At 46.2% G+C, this 20030-nt stretch overlaps 1 protein-coding gene across 2 annotated transcripts in view; it reads left to right on the plus strand.

Annotated features, from left to right (window-relative positions):
• Window positions 1-20030, plus strand: part of LOC128667143 (uncharacterized) — a 91366-nt gene that overhangs the window by 57827 nt on the left and 13509 nt on the right. Inside the window, exon 1 of one of the 2 annotated variants that reach the window (XM_053722064.1) lies at window positions 12218-13220. The exons of the other annotated variant lie outside the window; for it this stretch is intronic. Coding sequence (XP_053578039.1) covers window positions 12818-13220 — 403 coding nt within the window. The 5' untranslated portion in view covers window positions 12218-12817. Of the gene's footprint in view, window positions 1-12217; window positions 13221-20030 lie in introns of those variants that run through there. 2 annotated transcript variants of the gene reach the window in all.

Genomic DNA, 20030 nt, shown 5'->3' on the forward strand with positions numbered 1-20030 from the left:
GCTAACAGCTCAGAAGGCAGACATTAAAAAAAAGGGGGAAGCAGCAACTGGGAAGCTGAAATGGCACAACAGGCTCAAGATTAAATCCCCTGCTCTCATACCTGGACCCTTAACTACAAGGGACACTCAGACAGAGACACTAGGCATAAGCAACAGACCTAACAAATAATAGTCACCTTTTGGCCCAAAGACATTAGGGCAGGTGCAGAGCGGAATTGCTGTTACACGGCACCAACTAACTGGGAAAAGAAGTGTAAGGGGCGGTTAAAGAGACACCTTAAGCAAGAAACCAGCTATTACTCACACTCTAAGACGCAGAAAAACTTAATTCACAGGAACAGACTCCCCCCTTTCTGGTCATTCAAAAGCCTCAAGACACGTAAACACAAAGTTGCAGCACAAGATCCTTGTAGCACAGCCATAAATTCACCAGTGAATACTGTAACTAGCCCGACCTCGCCTCACCTGAAGGGGGGCTTACAGAATCCTTACCGGTGCTCTGCCTAATTAAATAACAGCTTAATAAAAAGGTGTACTGCTGAGTGCCAGGATGCACGGCTAATACACAATGGCTTCCACCCCCTCACTCACCCACCGCTAATCACACGTTGCTGATCAACTTGAAAGTCCAGACAAACTCAGGCCTGATTGCCACTGCTCCATTATTTCTCTAGATCTTATTTGCTACCCTGTCTTTACAGCTCGCAGTTGAGATAGCAACTGTGGGACTCTTGGATCTGTATGCAAAAGTACTACGATTCATACTCTAAAAAAACAGACACAATGACAAACAGACTGAAGAATGCGGACAAGAAAAAACATCAAGCTGAGCACCAACAAGCCCTAGGACAAGCAGAGGACATGGCACCTGCCAGCCACATGGACACTCACCCAATTTTGTCTCAGATTTCAGCGCTCTTCTTGCCGAAGATTGACCAGCTTCAAACTGGCATGGACTCTCTGACAGCAGAAGTTAAGACCTTTAATGGTAGGCTGACGCAGGCAGAGCAGAAAATCGCAGATGGGGAAAATCGGCATAGAGAAACTGAAGCCCATGTCCACACTCTACAACAGCAGAATGAGCGGCTGTGGGCCAAAATTGACGATCTGGAAAACAGATTGCGTCGAAACAACCTGAGGATAGTGGGCATAGCGGAGTCACTACCAGGCCCACAACTAGTAGAGTTTGCAGAGAGTACCCTGCCGGGTTTGCTTAACATTCCTAAAGAGTCTCTACCGTACATAGTGGAAATGGCGCATAGAGTGGGTGACCAGAGAAAGCAGAATGAGAAAAACCAACCACCACGCCAAGTCATGGTGAAATACCTTAATTTTAAAGACAAAGTATCTATCTTCCAAGCATACCGAAAGGCCCCCACACTGGAATACAATGGGAAACGGATATACCTTTTCCAGGACTACTCTGCGGCAGTGGCTGCTAGATGATGAGAATTTTCACCATATTGCAAACAATTACTGGAACAAGGTAGAACGGCAGCCCTGCTATTTCCAGCAAGATTGAGACTCCATACTGCGAGGGGTCCTTTGTTCTTTGACTCCCCCAATCTGCTGAAGCTTCACCTACAAAGGGAGAATGAAGAACAGAAAAGTGAACATGAAGATGACTCTGCTGCTTAGAATCGGAGCTATTGGCTGCTTAGATAGAAGACTGTCAATTACAAAGGACTGGTAAAGTTACAGCACACAAGAAATGTATCCTTACAAAGTAAAGGGGGGGGAAACCCCTCCTGATATTGCTGGACTAGAATATTAGTTCAGGGTTGACGTATTGGGTTTGTTGGGGGAGGAGATAACAATTTTTGTTGATTTTTGTTGATTTTTGTTGTCTATTCCTTATGGTTGTTTAAACTGTTTGTTGCTAGTAATAACCAATTGTACTTTAAGGAAGGAGGAGAGAGCTGATTGTCTTACCTCTGGGTGCCACTCTGGGGGTAGAGAGGAGAATCTGACCTGATCCACATTACAGTGAGTACCACCTGCCACACACACTTTGCAACATTCTTGCCTCACAACAGATATCTTGGCCTCAGACACTGTAATCTGACACACCTAACAGACATATATCTGAGCGCAAAATGAAGATAACCACATGGAATGTGGGAGGGATCACATCCCCAATAAAGAGAAAAGCGATACTCAGACAGCTGAACATCATAAAGACAGATATAGCTATACTAGAAGAAACACACCTCTCACAGAAAGAACATCAAAAACTCAAACAGGGTTGGGTAGGCGAGGTACTGAATACCCCCTATGAGGGTAAAAGAGCGAGGGGGCTGGCGATACTCTTCCATAAAGGTTTAAACTACACGATCACACAAACTACAACAGACACAGAGGGAAGATATCTGATAGTCAAATTAAAAATAGGGGCAATGCACATGGTACTCTGCGGGGTGTATGGCCCACACACTGAAAAGAAAGAATTTATGACTCAACTACAGACCAGACTTATCCAGTTCTCAGACCTTCCACTGGTGGTGGGGGGGGACTTCAATATAGCACCACACACACCAGCAGATAGGTTCCGCGACCCAACTACCACCTCACAACAGCAAATAATATGGAAGAGCTCGAAGAGAGAAACCCGTATCTTGCTGAATTTTAGGAACAGCCTAGCCCTCTCGGATGTCTGGAGAGACAGGAACTCAGAGGCTCGGGATTACACCTGTTTGCACCCAGCAAAGACGACCATGTCTCGAATAGATTACTTTCTGGTTGCCAGCTCCCTTTGCCCTCGTATTGTAGACACTAAGATTGACCCTATAACAATTTCTGACCATGCACCAGTCTCATTGAACATAGACACAGGGGTACCACATAGAAGTACACACAGATGGAGATTCCCAACACACTTATACCATGATCTGAACTTGCGCAAATTCTTGATTGAAGAATGGCTAGCTTATAAGGAATTAAATACCCAACACCTAAATGATATCTCACTTTTCTGGGAATCAGCAAAGGCGGTGCTGAGGGGAGTGGTGACAGCATACGCCGCCAAAGTTAAAAAAGCACATAGAATGAGGGGAGAACTACTTCTGCGCCAGCTGCTTAATGCCAGGAATAAGTACTTGCGCAACCCCACTGAACAGCACAGACTCAAATACCGGGAAGTTAAAAGCCTTAGGGACACATACCTCATTCAGACAACGACTTTTGCTCAGAATCGCTCACAAGCCAGATACTATCGATATGGAAACCTCACGGGGAAATTGCTAGCAAGACTCACGAGGTTAGATAGAAAACCAAATACCATCATAGCAATCAAAGATGGGGACACTACTCTCACTCGTGACCCTGATATACAACAGGCATTTACTTCTTATTACTCAAACTTATATGACTCTCAAGACATTGACCCAGGGAAAAAAGAACAGTTTTGGAGGGACCTAACACTACCACAACTAGACGAAGACCAGGTACAGACACTCAATGCCCCAATACAGCCTATGGAAATTATTAAGGCCATTAAATCACTTCCCTTAGAAAAAACTCCGGGACCAGATGGATTGCCAGGGGAATTTTATAAATTGCCAAATGTAGAGACAGCAGACACCCTTGCCCTACTATATAATGCAATTCTAGAAGGTAAAGCAAAACTATCTATCAGGTTCACTGAAGCAAATATCACAGTTCTAACACACATTTAAATACCTGGATATTACACTAACTAGTGACCCATCCCTATGGTACTCAGACAACTTTAAACCACTACTGCAAAAGCTAAAACAAATGCTACTGAGCTGGACCCCGCTACCACTGACGCTGTCGGGGAGAGTGGGGCTCATTTAAATGATCCTATTCCCCAAGCTCCTTTATACCCTACAGATGCTCCCCGAACTATTACACAAGAAGGACCTAGGGGCCCTAAATAGAGACATTTTACACTTCCTTTGGAGAGGGAAAAAACACAGAATCAGTTACCAGAAAACTATCTATCAGGTTCACTGAAGCAAATATCACAGTTCTCCCCAAGCCAGATAGAGACCCCCTGCTCACAACATCCTACAGACCTATCTCCCTTCTAAATTCTGACTATAAATTGTTCACCAAAATCCTGGCCAATAGGTTAGTGGGGGTGCTCCCCCTTTTGGTTCGGGAGGACCAAACTGGGTTCGTTAAAGGTAGATCAGCAGTCAAAAACATGAGACAATTACAACTAGTATTGACACACTTTTGGGAGAAGGGGGGTAAGGGAGGGGACATAAATGCGAGAGAAGCCTGCTTGGTCCTAGTGGACGCCGAAAAGGCTTTTGATAAGATACTGTGGGACCACCTGTTTACAACCCTGGGACAATTTGGCATAAAAGGCCCCTATATGAGAGCAATTGAGACCATCTATAGCACCCCTCAGGCAGCGATCCTGATAAATGGAACGCCATCGAAAACATTCATCCTCAAAAGGGGCACTAGACAGGGCTGTCCCCTCTCACCCCTCCTGTTTGATCTCGCATTAGAGCCCCTGGCGATTAAGATCAGAAAGGTTTACATATAGGTAGAGAGACAATTCACCTGTCACTCTTCGCTGATGATATGGTACTCTACACAGGAGACCCCAGAGAGAACATTCCTAAAATATTAAAAGTGTTAGCTGAGTTTAGTGACATTTCAGGATATCGGATAAATAAAGATAAGTCTGAGCTGCTCTGGCTCCGTAATAATGACCCTAACACACCATTGGAGGACAACTTTAAAATAATCTAACACACATTTAAATACCTGGGTATTACACTAACTAGTGACCCATCCCAATGGTACTCAGACAACTTTAAACCACTACTGCAAAAGCTAAAACAAATGCTACTGAGCTGGACCCCGCTACCACTGACGCTATCGGGGAGAGTGGGGCTCATTAAAATGATCCTATTCCCCAAGCTCCTTTATACCCTACAGATGCTCCCCGAACTATTACACAAGAAGGACCTAGGGGCCCTAAATAGAGACATTTTACACTTCCTTTGGAGAGGGAAAAAACACAGAATCAGTTATCAGACATTGACATGTCAGCCAGGGCAGGGGGGAATGGGTCTCCCAAACATCGATCACTATAACTGGGCAGCTTTGACAAAATACGTCATGGACTGGCTGGTAGACGGGGGGTGCTTCACTAACCATTCACTGGAATTAGAGATCATAAAACCATGGTCACTAAAAATGCTACCACACATGAATCGCACACAGCTAGATCCCATTCTGGGGGGGGGCAGGTCTTCTCCGTCACCCCATTAAGGCATGGTGGAAATTGTGTAGAGCTCTTGGGGTCTCTCATAATCACACGGTGTACTTACCACTGGGGGGGAATCCGGACTTCCCGACAGGCTTCACCACAAAACCATTCAAGCAATGGGAGGAAAGGGGGGTCAAAACTCTAAAGACACTATTGTCAGATGACGGGACCACTGTCCGACCTTTCATAGACTTGAGGGGAGATTATGGATTGCCCAACTCACACCATTTTGCTTACCTACAGGCAAAACATTATGTACAAGACCTACTGAGATCCGGGAATATGTTAGAGCCTGACTGTGATATATACAAACTCTTAAGACTGACAAAGGGAGGAATGACATCCATCTCACACACATATAATATACTCCAATCCAAACCAAATAAGTCCAATACTGAACACTTGAGAACAGTCTGGGGAGCTTTGATGGGACACGACCTTTCAGATCAATGTATAGAGCAAAGCTTTGTGGCAGTGAGGAGAGCATATTTATCGAGTGACATAAGGGAATCCCACACCATGCTAGTACACAACGCATACATCACGCCCAAAATGTACCACAAATGGGTGCCAGACGTATCAGGAATTTGCCCGAGATGCTCGCACCCAAACCCAAACATACTGCACATGATGTGGAACTGCTCAAAACTAACAAAATTCTGGGGGGTGATACAGAGATGGGTAGAGAAAAGTATAGGGGAAAAGGTCCAGTGGTCAGACGAACTTGTGATTTTCCTACACCCACAAACAAAATCACACAAACACTTAGGCCTAGATTTAGAGTTTTGTCGGTAACGACCGGCGTAGCTAACGCCGGCTTTTTTCTGGCCGCACCATAAAAATAACTCTGGAATTGAGAGTCCACAAAAAGGCTGCGTTAGGCTCCAAAAAAGGAGCGTAGAGCATTTTTAACGCAGCTTCAACTCTTGATACCAGAGTTGCTTACGCAAGCGGCCAGCCTCAAAAACGTGCTTGTGCACGATTCCCCCATAGGAAACAATGGGGCTGTTTGAGCTGAAAAAAAACCTAACACCTGCAAAAAAGCCGCGTTCAGCTCCTAACGCAGCCCCATTGTTTGCTATGGGGAAACACTTCCTACGTCTGCACCTAACACCCTAACATGTACCCCGAGTCTAAACACCCCTAGCCTTACACTTATTAACCCCTAATCTGCCGCCCCCGCTATCGCTGACCCCTGCATATTATTTTTAACCCCTAATCTGCCGCTCCGTAAACCGCCGCTACTTACATTATCCCTATGTACCCCTAATCTGCTGCCCCTAACACCGCCGACCCCTATATTATATTTATTAACCCCTAATCTGCCCCCCTCAACGTCGCCTCCACCTGCCTACACTTATTAACCCCTAATCTGCCGAGCGGACCTGAGCACTACTATAATAAAGTTATTAACCCCTAATCCGCATCACTAACCCTATAATAAATAGTATTAACCCCTAATCTGCCCTCCCTAACATCGCCGACACCTAACTTCAAACATTAACCCCTAATCTGCCGACCGGAGCTCACCGCTACTATAATAAATGTATTAACCCCTAAAGCTAAGTCTAACCCTAACACTAACACCCCCCTAAGTTAAATATAATTTTTATCTAACGAAATTAATTAACTCTTATTAAATAAATTATTCCTATTTAAAGCTAAATACTTACCTGTAAAATAAATCCTAATATAGCTACAATATAAATTATAATTACATTGTAGCTATTTTAGGATTAATATTTATTTTACAGGCAACTTTGTAATTATTTTAACCAGGTACAATAGCTATTAAATAGTTAAGAACTATTTAATAGTTACCTAGTTAAAATAATAACAAAATTACCTGTAAAATAAATCCTAACCTAAGTTACAATTAAACCTAACACTATACTATCATTAAATTAATTAAATAAAATACCTACAATTACCTACAATTAAACCTAACACTACACTATCAATAAATAAATTAAATACAATTCCTACAAATAACTACAATGAAATAAACAAACTAAAGTACAAAAAATAAAAAAGAACTAAGTTACAAAAAATAAAAAAATATTTACAAACATAAGAAAAATATTACAACAATTTTAAACTAATTACACCTACTCTAAACCCCCTAATAAAATAACAAAGACCCCCAAAATAACAAAATGCCCTACCCTATTCTAAATTACTACATTTCAAAGCTCTTTTACCTTACCAGCCCTGAACAGGGCCCTTTGCGGGGCATGCCCCAAGAAATTCAGCTCTTTTGCCTGTAAAAAAAAACATACAATACCCCCCCCCCAACATTACAACCCACCACCCACATACCCCTAATCTAACCCAAACCCCCCTTAAATAAACCTAACACTAAGCCCCTGAAGATCTTCCTACCTTGTCTTCACCCTACCAGGTTCACCGATCCTTCCTGAAGAGCTCCTCCGATGTCCTGATCCAAGCCCAAGCGGGGGGCTGAAGAGGTCCATGATCCGGCTGAAGTCTTCATCCAAGCGGGAGCTGAAGAGGTCCATGATCCGGGTGAAGTCTTCATCCAAGCGGGAGCTGAAGAGGTCCATGATCCGGATGAAGTCTTCTATCAATGGCATCTTCAATCTTCTTTCTTCCGGATCCATCTTGCAGACCTCCGACGCGGAACATCCTCTTCTCCCGACGCCTACTAGCCGAATGACGGTTCCTTTAAGGGACGTCATCCAAGATGGCGTCCCTCGAATTCCGATTGGCTGATAGGATTCTATCAGCCAATCGGAATTAAGGTAGGAATATTCTGATTGGCTGATGGAATCAGCCAATCAGAATCAAGTTCAATCCGATTGGCTGATTCGATCAGCCAATCAGATTGAGCTTGCATTCTATTGGCTGTTCCGATCAGCCAATAGAATGCGAGCTCAATCTGATTGGCTGATTGGATTAGCCAATCGGATTGATCTTGATTCTGATTGGCTGATTCCATCAGCCAATCAGAATATTCCTACCTTAATTCCGATTGGCTGATAGAATCCTATCAGCCAATCGGAATTCGAGGGACGCCATCTTGGATGACGTCCCTTAAAGGAACCGTCATTCGGCTAGTAGGCGTCGGGAGAAGAGGATGTTCCGCGTCGGAGGTCTGCAAGATGGATCCGGAAGAAAGAAGATTGAAGATGCCGTTGATAGAAGACTTCATCCGGATCATGGACCTCTTCAGCTCCCGCTTGGATGAAGACTTCATCCGGATCATGGACCTCTTCAGCTCCCGCTTGGATGAAGACTTCAGCCGGATCATGGACCTCTTCAGCCCCCCGCTTGGGCTTGGATCAGGACATCGGAGGAGCTCTTCAGGACGGATCGGTGAACCTGGTAGGGTGAGGACAAGGTAGGAAGATCTTCAGGGGCTTAGTGTTAGGTTTATTTAAGGGGGGTTTGGGTTAGATTAGGGGTATGTGGGTGGTGGGTTGTAATGTTGGGGGGGGGGTATTGTATGTTTTTTTTTACAGGCAAAAGAGCTGAATTTCTTGGGGCATGCCCCGCAAAGGGCCCTGTTCAGGGCTGGTAAGGTAAAAGAGCTTTGAAATGTAGTAATTTAGAATAGGGTAGGGCATTTTGTTATTTTGGGGGTCTTTGTTATTTTATTAGGGGGCTTAGAGTAGGTGTAATTAGTTTAAAATTGTTGTAATATTTTTCTTATGTTTGTAAATATTTTTTTATTTTTTGTAACTTAGTTCTTTTTTATTTTTTGTACTTTAGATAGTTTATTTCATTGTAGTTATTTGTAGGTATTGTATTTAATTTATTTATTGATAGTGTAGTGTTAGGTTTAATTGTAGATAATTGTAGGTATTTAATTTAATTAATTTATTGATAGTGTAGTGGTAGGTTTAATTGTAGATAATTATAGGTATTTTATTTAATTAATTTATTGATAGTGTAGTGGTAGGTTTAATTGTAACTTAGGTTAGGATTTATTTTACAGGTAAATTTGTAATTATTTTAACTATTTTAGCTATTAAATAGTTCTTAACTATTAAATAGCTATTGTACCTGGTTAAAATAATTACAAAGTTGCCTGTAAAATAAATATTAATCCTAAAATAGCTACAATGTAATTATTCGTTATATTGTAGCTATATTATGGTTTATTTTACAGGTAAGTATTTAGCTTTAAATAGGAATAATTTATTTAATAAGAGTTAATTAATTTCGTTAGATTAAAATTATATTTAATTTAGGGGGGTGTTAGTGTTAGGGTTAGACTTAGCTTTAGGGGTTAATACATTTATTAGAATAGCGGTGAGCTCCGGTCGGCAGATTAGGGGTTAATAATTGAAGTTAGGTGTTGGCGATGTTAGGGAGGGCAGATTAGGGGTTAATACTATTTATTATAGGGTTAGTGAGGCGGATTAGGGGTTAATAACTTTATAATAGTAGCGGTGCGGTCCGCTCGGCAGATTCGGGGTTAATAAGTGTAGGCAGGTGGAGGCGACGTTGTGGGGGGCAGATTAGGGGTTAATAAATATAATATAGGGGTCGGCGGTGTTAGGGGCAGCAGATTAGGGGTACATAGCTATAATGTAGGTGGCGCCGCTTTGCGGTCGGCAGATTAGGGGTTAATTATTGTAGGTAGCTGGCAGCGACGTTGTGGGGGGCAGATTAGGGGTAAATAAATATAATACAGGGGTCGGCGGTGTTAGGGGCAGCAGATTAGGGGTACATAAGTATAAAGTAGGTGGCGGTCGGCAGATTAGGGGTTAAAAAAATGTAATCGAGTGGCGGCGATGTGGGGGGGCCTCAGTTTAGGGGTACATAGGTAGTTTATGGGTGTTAGTGTACTTTAGAGTACAGTAGTTAAGAGCTTTATGAACCGGCGTTAGCCCAGAAAGCTCTTAACTACTGACTTTTTTCCTGCGGCTGGAGTTTTGTCGTTAGATGTCTAACGCTCACTTCAGACACGACTCTAAATACCGGAGTTAGAAAGATCCCATTGAAAAGATAGGATACGCAATTGACGTAAGGGGATCTGCGGTATGGAAAAGTCGCGGCTGAAAAGTGAGCGTTAGACCCTATTTTGAGTGACTCCAAATACCGGAGTTAGCCTAAAACCAGCGTTAGGAGCCTCTAACGCTGGTTTTCACGGCTAACGCCAAACTCCAAATCTAGGCCATAGAGTTCCTATCCAATGTGATACTACAAGCACGAAAACTCATTCTGAGGCAATGGATATTGCAGCGACCACCAAGCCTAACATAGCTTAAAGAGGCAGTGAGAAAACAAATGATATGTGAACAACTTGACACGCAGGGAGACATAACATGCAGAACCAAGAAATTTATGAATAAATAGGAATCCTTTATAAACACTCTGGATTTAGAACACCAAAAGCAAATTATCTACCCGTTCAAGGACACAGAATTCATACTGAATGCCCAATTACGTGGGAAGTGGAACATATTCACCTAGAAACTAGACATAACAACACACCTTGATATGGGTTAAATAGGAACACAGTGGACCCTGGAGTGGCACCCGGGGGGGGGGGGGGATAAGAAAAGAACAAGTTATAGGGAGGGAAAGAGATAAGTACTTCTCAAGATACATCTCATGGTAATTTAACGCTGTTGTTAAAGTTAAAGGTAAATGTTTCTGTTAGTTATTGATCGCCCAAAAGAGGGGAGAGGTGGGTACTGGAAGGACGAGAGATGTAAAGGGGGGGAGGAGATGGGGGGGGGAATGAAAATTATGGTGCCTTTGCAGCGATACTGTATGACAAAAATTGTATGCAAGAAGCTTTGTTATGTAACTCACAATGATGAAGCTGTAATTGGTACTGAAAAATAAAGTATTTTAAAAAAAAAAACTACCAATTAAAAACCTAAATTAAAAATTTAAAAAAACCTAATCCTCTTCATACGATCATCGCCGTACACTGAATCCTCTTCATACAATCATCGCCGTACACTGAAGTTGAATGCAAGGTACCTGTTTCAAAATGGCGTATCTTGCATTTCTTTTGGCTGATTTGATTCTTCAGATTCAAATCAGCCAATATGATGAGAGCTTCTGCAATCCTAGTGGGTTTTTTTTAAAAATTTGGGTGGGTCTTTTTTTTAGATGGGCACTTGTAAAAGAGCTGAATTCCCTTTTAAGGGCAATGAACATACAAATGCCCCTTTAGGGGCAATGGGTAGCTTAGGATTTTTTAGAGTTAGGTTTTTTATTTTGGGGGATTGGTTGGGTGGGGGGGGTTACTTTTAGGGGACTTAGTATTTTTTTAAGATAAAGGAGCTGTTTAACTTAGTACAATGACCTACAAAAGGCCCTTTTAAGGGCTATTGGTAGTTTATTATAGGTTATTTTTTATTGTTTTTATTTTTGGGGGCTTCTTTATTTTTATAGGGCTATTAGATTAGGTGTAATTGTTTTCATTTTTGATAATTTCGTTTATTATTTTCTGTAATCTTAGAGCTTTTTATTTTTCATAATTTAGTGTATAATTATGTTGCAAAGTAAGGGGAGGTCTTAGGCTTACCACTTATAAGGGAAGTTCTGGAACAATCTGGCCTCTTCTACCTGGGATTTTCAAGGAGAAAGTTTCTGTGCCATCCTTCCAGCGAAGATGTCCCGTTCCAGGAGAAGTGCTGCTGTGCCCATTCGCTTCAGAGAGACGTCTGGGAGATCCTTGCGAAGTGCACCTAGAACAGAAGAAGAGGTTGAGGATGTAGTGCCACCAACGCCGGTGAAAGACAGGCCAGTATCCTCTTCCATTCCACCCAGACATGCTATGCCTACAATTTCCCCACCCTTGGGGGCTGTATCCGCCGGGCCTGGTACTGTTATGGTTACAGGCCGGGCGGATGCAGGAGCTGAGGGGGTGCCCTCACACTTGGAAAGGGCAATGGAGGCTGGCCTGTGGGCCCTCATGGCCTCTGGCATGTCCCAGGAGGCGGCGGCGGCTGTTGTGGGCCTGTTTAAGGCTCTCACTGCTGCCGTCCTGCCTCCGGTTGTGACCCCTGCAATGTCGGGGCCTAGTGCATCCCACCATCCGGCCGGGCCTCCTGGGCCTAGTTCGGATGCATCATTGGTGGCGCAGTCCGCGGCGATCTTAGGGCCTACTCCCACCCACCATCCTACCATGCCTTCCGGTCCTGGCCCCAGCGCATCATTGGTGGCTCAGTCGGAGCCTGCTACCTCCAGCGCAGGCTCCGGTTGCGGCCTAGCATCGACCGCTCCCACTTCCGGTGTTAGTGCGAGCAGACGGCCAGAACAGGGAGCGGCAAGAGGAGCTCAGGGGGCAAGAAAGAGGCCTAGCCGGGTACTCGCCACAGGTGAGTGGGGAGTATCCAGGCAGGCCTGCTCCGCTGCGCAATGCTCTGCAGCCTTAGGGTCTGGAAATAGGGCACCATTATTGCACAGGGGGCGTAGCTTGCAACGGGGGAAGCTTAGAGGGGCTAAGTTTGGCAGGCATGAATATGTGGGGGTGCGCAGCGGGGAGGGAGTCAGAGAGCGCAAACGGGGGTCCCTAATAACGCAACATATGAGCACCAACCAGGAGAGAGGGTAGCAGCGGCTGTTGCGAATGAGGAGATGGTGCAACAGGGAGGCACAGGGGTGTTGCGCGGCTCTAGGGTAAATGCTGAGGGGGCTCAGGGCGCAAGTGCTGAGGTAGTGCGCGGCTCCAGGGTCATGACCACTCAGTCAGGGTCAGTGGATGAATGGAGTGGGGCTCAGGATGTGGGGTGTGCGAGTGGGGTTCCCATTAGGGCCGGGGCTAGCACATCTACCCCCTTTAGGGGTGGCAGTCATGGGGGACATGTGGCAGGCCTGGATACTCCCCTCTCGTTTGTTTCTTCCTTTCAGGATACAATGGCTTCAGCGCCAGTGGCGGAGACCTCAAGCGCAGCAGGAGCAGGGACAGCTGTGCAGGCAGCAGGAAGAGGATCAGCGGGAGCAGCATCCGAATCCACTGCCCCTTCCACCTCTGCAGCTGGTGAGAGTAATTTATTGCAAATGTCACACACCTTTGACACTGACTATAGCACTGATTCAGACTCAGATGGGGGAAAGAAGCTAGGGCTTAATAGCAAGGGGCAGCGTCGCATGTTTAGGATGCTGAAGCTTCTAGTTGCAGAGCGAAATCAGGCTAGAGGTCTAGGTAGCGCGGAGCATTCAATGCTGCCGGCTGTGCAGAGCGTCTCTGCGGCCTCTGCGAGCTGCGCTATGGGACTGGCCAGTGCAGTACAGACGCAGGGACAAGAGGTGGCTCTGCAAGGGGATTCATACCCCTGTAAGATCCACTGCCTACATGCACATCTTAAGCCAAAGACGGTTCAGGAAATTCGTGATCACAGATATGTGAACATGTTCGAGCTGACGCTGGAGGCACAGCGCGACAAGGAGCGCAGCAAGGATGGTACTGGACCAAAAAAGATCCAGCGTCCTGATACTTTTGAAGAATGGCGGTGGTGCTTCCGGGTCTTCTCCTCCTGTTACATAGAACAGAGGCCGGAGGCCGCGGTGGATGTGATTAAGTATGCAGAAATTATAGAATGCATTTATAACAGGTATCGGGAAGGCATGTGGAGAGCCTACGATAGCGAATTCAGGAGGAAAATGGTTGGGAACCCCGTACTTAATTTCAGGTTCAAGGACTTGGACCTATGGTCCCTACTTGTACCCGAGAAAGGGGGGGGTCACTGACCAGTGCAGGGCCCCCTAGGCCACAGGGGCCCGTCAAGCGGTGGGGCAGGGAGTGTTGGCGGTACAACGAGAAGCAGTGTGATAAAGGGGCATCCTGCTCCTTTCGTCATGCCTGCATGTACTGCGGCGGACAAAATCCAGGCTCCGACTGCCCGAAGCGGAAAGAGAGTGGAGCTTACCGTGGGGCAAATAAAGGGGGGGCTGGACAAAAGAGCTCCAACACCCCTGAGGCTGGACGCAATTAGGCCTTGGTTGGCGGCCTACCCTAATAGGGAGGTGGCTAGCCGACTCCTGGAGGGGATCAGTGAGGGCTTTAGGATACCAACCATGGGGGTGGTGGTCGGGTCGGCCTCACACAAAAATTTAAAGTCGGCATATGAGATGCCGGGGGAGGTACGGGCGAAATTGGGCAAGGAAATTGCCCTTGGGAGGTTTGCGGGTCTGTTTGAAAGGCCTCCCATCCCCGCGCTAGTTATTTCACCACTGGGGGTGGTCCCTAAGAAGGACCTGGGGAAATTTCGCCTGATACAGCATTTGTCATACCCGAAAGGCGGGTCCATTAACGACGCGATCGACCCGATGATAAGCGCGGTGTCATATCAATCCTTTGACCAGGCATTGGAGTTGGTGATAGCAGCGGGGCCGGGCGCGCTGCTAGCCAAGATGGACAATGAGTCCGCCTTTCGGCTACTCCCCATACACCCCTCTTCATTCAGGTTGATGGGGTGTAAATTTGAAGGCAGTTATTTCATCAATAAATGCCTGCCCATGGGTTGCTCGCTATCCTGTGCTTACTTCAAGGAATTTAGCACGTTTCTGCATTGGGCGATTGTGACAGCTACAGGCGGGGGAGTGGTCGCCCACTACCTAGATGATTTCCTGCTGGTAGGAGGCGCGGAAACTCGGGAATGCGACCGGCTCATGACAGTAATGAGGGGATTAATGGCGCAATTCGGCGTACCGCTTGCTGAGGATAAGACGCAGGGCCCCTGCACGAGACTCACATACTTGGGGATCGAGATAGACACTGCTGCAAGGCTATGTCATCTTCCCACTGACAAAGTGAATGCCATGCTCAAAGCGGTACGCAATGCGATGGTGGCAAGGAGCATGTCCATGAGGGAACTGCAATCAGTTCTGGGGCTGCTCAATTTTGCATGCAAAATCATACCCATGGGTCGCGTGTTCAATAGAAGGATGGAAGCTATGCTTTCCATCCCCAAAAGTGCGCCTAGGGTCGCCGTTTCGGAAGATATGCGGGAAGACCTTAGGGTATGGGAGTGTTTTCTGCGGGAGTTTAATGGTACGCTGCTCTGGCGTGCCCCCAGGGCCTCCAGTCAGACAGTGCATCTGCTGACGGACACAGCTGGGGCGTTCGGCTACGGTGCCTACCTTGATGGCCAATGGAGCGCTGAACCATGGCCCTTGTCATGGGTGCAGAGGGGCTTGACTAGGAACCTAACGCTCCTGGAGCTCTTCCCCATAGTCGTGGCTATGGAGCTCTGGGGACCGGTCCTGAAGGACCGGACCATTGTGTTTTGGACAGACAATGCTAGCGTTGTGTTCGCCATAAATAGATTGTCAGCTTCATCACCTATAGTTGTTAGATACTTGCGCCAGCTGGTGCTTAGGTGCTTGCAATACAATGTTCAGTTTACTGCGAGACACGTCCCCGGGGTCAATAACACCCTGGCGGATGCACTATCAAGGTTCCAATGGGAGCAGTTCCGCAGACTGGCTCCCAACACATCTGCAGCTAGCTTACCTTGTCCCCCCTCTATTTTGCAGTTGGCGGGGCATGAAGGTCTGTAGGGCATCTGGTGCGGGCGTCCCTGGCACCGAATACTTGGAGGGCCTATTCACAATACAGGGGTGAGTGGGCAGGTTATTGTCTTGAGCAGGGCACCGCGGTAGAGGGAGCCCCTAGGGAGTTGTTCTAGGAGTGGCTCGCCGGTTGGAATAGACAGGGGATTTCTAAAGGGGCTATAGCTAACAAGATAGCAGCTATCTCCTTTTTCTGTAACCTATTAGAATTGCCTAACATCACAAAGGGGATTCTGGTATGGCAAGCGATTAAGGGTTGGGGCAGGTTAGAAGGCAGTCCGAGAGATGCCCGGGAGCCAGTGACGTTGTGCAGGCTAGCCAAGCTGCTCAACGCCTTAGGGGAAGTTTGCATTGAACCCGGAGAAAGGGAGCTGTTTCAGTGCGCTTTTTCTTTGGCATTCTTTGCTGCCCTTAGGCCGGGGGAGTTGGTCACTGCCTCAAAGGAGACAGTTAAGTCGGGAATGCAGTTGGCCCATGTCAAATGGGCCGGGGATTATCTGTTATTGTTTATCCCATATTTAAAGACAGACCAGGAAGGGAGAGGGGCATGGTTGACCCTGACCCCTTCAGCCTCGGGTGCCTGCCCAGTATTGCTGACACGGGCTTACGCGGCGCAGCGCACGCGAGGTCCTTCTCAGTTCCTGGTGCATTCGGATGGGTCCAACCTGTCTCGGCACCAATTCGCGGCAGTGCTGAAAAAGGTGGTGCTTGCGGCGGGTTTGGGGGATTGTAGAATCACTCCCCACTCTTTTCGGATAGGGGCTGCCACCAGCGCAGTGGTGCTGGGTTGGAGGGGGGAGCACATCCAGAGACTGGGTAGATGGAGGTCCCAATGCTATAAATTGTACGTGCGCCACCAGCGGAGGCGTAGTGGGAAGGGGGAGGCCTACGCAAATAGCTATCGCGTGCAGTTTTCTGGTTGTGTTTTTCTTTGTTCAGATCCTTAATCGTTGTAATCCGTTTTAGGTGTGGCTACGGGTCCTACTCAAATCTGGATCATAGGGCACTCATAAGTGCACTGGGCAGCCCTGAGGGCTCTCTCTCTTCCTGAAGGGCAGCAACTGGGTCTACCGACGTCAAAGGCATCTGTGCGGTGGTTGGCCCGTAGAGACTTACAGTGGGATGGTTTGCCTGCCCTCCTCCAGAATGCTAGACATAGATGGGGGCAGCCCCACATTATCCTCCTTCACATGGGTGGTAATGACCTAGGATGCGCACCGGCTTTGGACCTCATCAATGCTATTAGGTCTGACGTCAGGTGGATCTGTACAACATTCCCGGGGGTTAGGTTGGCCTGGTCCAACATAATCCCCAGGTTGCGTTGGAGATATTTCCCCACATCTAGAGTAGCTTACATGGTCAGGAAAAAAGTGGACAGGGAGCTGGGTAGAGCAGTGTTGGAGGTAGGCGGTTTTGTGGTCCGCCACAAGCAGATCTCAGCGGATAAAAAAGGGCTGTATTGCCCAGATGGGGTGCACCTGTCTGACGAAGGGCTGGCGATCTTCCTGGCGGACCTCAAAAGTGCCTTGGTTAGTCATATTTAGCTGGTGGCGGCAAGAGCCCGGTTTTGGAGTGCCTGTCTCTTGTGGCGGGAGGTCGTAGCCATTAACAATTGAGGGCAGAGTCTGCAGAGGTGACAGTCGGGCTAATGGGCGGGGGTGATGTCCTCAGGTCGTGACCTGGGGGGCCCCGCGGGTCTGCTGGCTGAAGATCCTTTAGGATGTCCGCGCCTACTAGACGGAATGGGGTGGGGCCGCCTCTTGGCATTTGCAATTCCACAACACCTGGCTGCGACCTCCGGTCATATGGAGCTAATAGTGATCATTTTACTAGGCTTCGAATGCCGCCACAGGTTAAATATTTAGTGACTTCCGTTGAAGTCAAGTTATTAAATTTGTTAATAAACATGACCATGTTATGGTCTTAAAACCCAGCTCTCTGTGTCGTGTGATTATTTGTTATAGTAAATAAGGTAAATAAGTGTTTGTACGGGGTTGGAACTACCAAATACAGCATCAGCCCTTAGGGGAATGAAAGGTAGCAGAGTCTCCTGTAATGGAGTTAAAGGATGAGCATGACAGGCTAGTGAAAATCCCAGTGCAGTGTAGTAGCAACAATGTTGCAAAGGGGAGGTCTTAGGCTTACCACTTATAAGGGAAGTTCTGGAACAACCTGGCCTCTTCTACCTGAGATTTTCAAGGAGAAAGTTTCCCTCCCTCCCAACTCTTTCTTTTTTGTTTTTGCGGAATGGTTGATACAGTCAACATATTGATGGCGTCATTCAGGCATTCAGGCTTCCTAGTAGGTTGCTGGTTTTATATGCGAAAGGCAGGGATAGGGTTAGTTGGCCTAGTCGTTGTAAGACCTTAGCCGTAATTTTAGGTGCTTCCTGGAAGGAGCATTGCTGCAAGGCTTTGCTACACCAGTGCCTTAGAGGTAGAAGCGCATCATCAGATACATACATCTCCTAGCGGCGGGAGGTCGTAGCCGTTAACAATTGAGAGCGGAGTCTGCAGAGGTGACAGTCGGGCTAATGGGTGGGGGTGATGTCCTCAGGTTGTGACCTGGGGGGCCCCGCCCCGCGGGTCTGCTGGCTGAAGATCCTTTAGGACGTCCGCGCTTACTAGACGGAATGGGGTGGGGCCGCCTCTTGGCATTTGCAATTCCACAACACCTGGCTGCGACCTCCGGTCTTATGGAACTAATAGTGATCATTTTACTAGGCCTCGAATGCCACCACAGGTTAAATATTTAGTGACTTCCGTTGAAGTCAAGTTATTAAATTTGTTAATAAACATGACCATGTTATGGTCTTTAAACCCAGCTCTCTGTGTCGTGTGATTATTTGTTATAGTAAATAAGGTAAATAATTGTTTGTAAGGGGTTGGAACTACCAAATACAGCATCAGCCCTTAAAAGGGACAGTCAACACCAGAATTATTGTTGTTTTAAAAGTTAGATAATACCTTAATAACCAATTCCCCAGTTTTGCATAACTAACACAGTTATAATTATACACGTTTTACCTCTGTAATTACCTTGTATCTAAGCCTCAGCAGACTGCCCCCTTATTTCAGTTCTTTTGACAGACTTGCAGTTTAGCCAATCAGAGCTGCCTCCATGGTAAATTCACGTGCATGAGCTCAATGTTATCTATATGAAACACGTGAACTAATGCCCTCTAGTGGAGAAAAACTATCAAAATGCATTTAGATTAGAGGCGGCCTTCAAGGTCTAAGAAATTAGCATATGAACCGCCTAGGTTTAGCTTTCAACTAAGAATACCAAAAGAACAAAGCAAAATTGGTGATAAAAGTAAATTGGAAAGTTGTTTAAAATTACATGCCCTATTTGAAACATGAAAGTTTTTTTGGACCTGACTGTCCCTTTAAGGGGGTGTTAGGTTTAGGGGTTTATAGTTTAATTTAGGGTTTTGTGATGTGGGTGGTCGGCGGTTTAGGGGTTAATAGGTTTAGTTTAGTAGTTACGATGTGGGGGGCTAAGGTTTAGGGGTTAATACTTTATTATAATGTTGACGGTGTGGGGAGCTGGAGGTAAGTTTTATTTAGGTGTTGGCGATGTCGGGGTGGCGGATAAGGGGTTAATATTTTTTATCAGTGTCAGTGATGTCGGGGAGCGGCAAATTAGGGGTTAATAACTTTTATTAGTGTTGTGATGTTGGGGTGCGGCGGAATAGGGGTTAATAACTTTGTTTAGTGTCGGCGATGTCGGGGGCGGCGGACTAGGGGTGTTTAGACTAAGGGTTTATGTTAGGCTGTTAGGTTTAAACGTAACTTTCTTTTCCCCATATACATCATGGGGGTTGCATTACGGCTCTTCTTTCCGCGATCGCAGGTGTTTTTTTTCTAACACTTTCTCTACATTGATGTCTATGGGGAAAGCGTGCACGAGCACGTAAACTCAGCCCTTGGCTTTTGTGCGGTATGGAGCTTAACGCACCATAACCCATAGCACAAGGAGGCTTTTCAATAACTCGTAATGGCAGCGTTATGGAGAGTGCAATAACGCAATTTTTTTAGCATTATTTTCGCACCCTGTTTAGCGCAAAACTTGTAATCTAGGTGATTGTTTTTTAAGAGCAATTACACTCATATGGGGTCTGTTAGCTCGGTATTAATATACTCTTCTGTTTCAGTTTACTGTCACTGTGCTGTCATTTTGCACTTTTGATTAAAGGGGCTTTAATCTAAAAATGTAAAACCCATAAATTAACAAATGCACTTAATGACAATGAAACAACAATGACATTTTTATT

The sequence above is a fragment of the Bombina bombina genome, chromosome 7 (assembly GCF_027579735.1).
Source record: "Bombina bombina isolate aBomBom1 chromosome 7, aBomBom1.pri, whole genome shotgun sequence".
In the NCBI taxonomy this organism is placed as follows: Eukaryota; Metazoa; Chordata; class Amphibia; order Anura; family Bombinatoridae; genus Bombina; species Bombina bombina.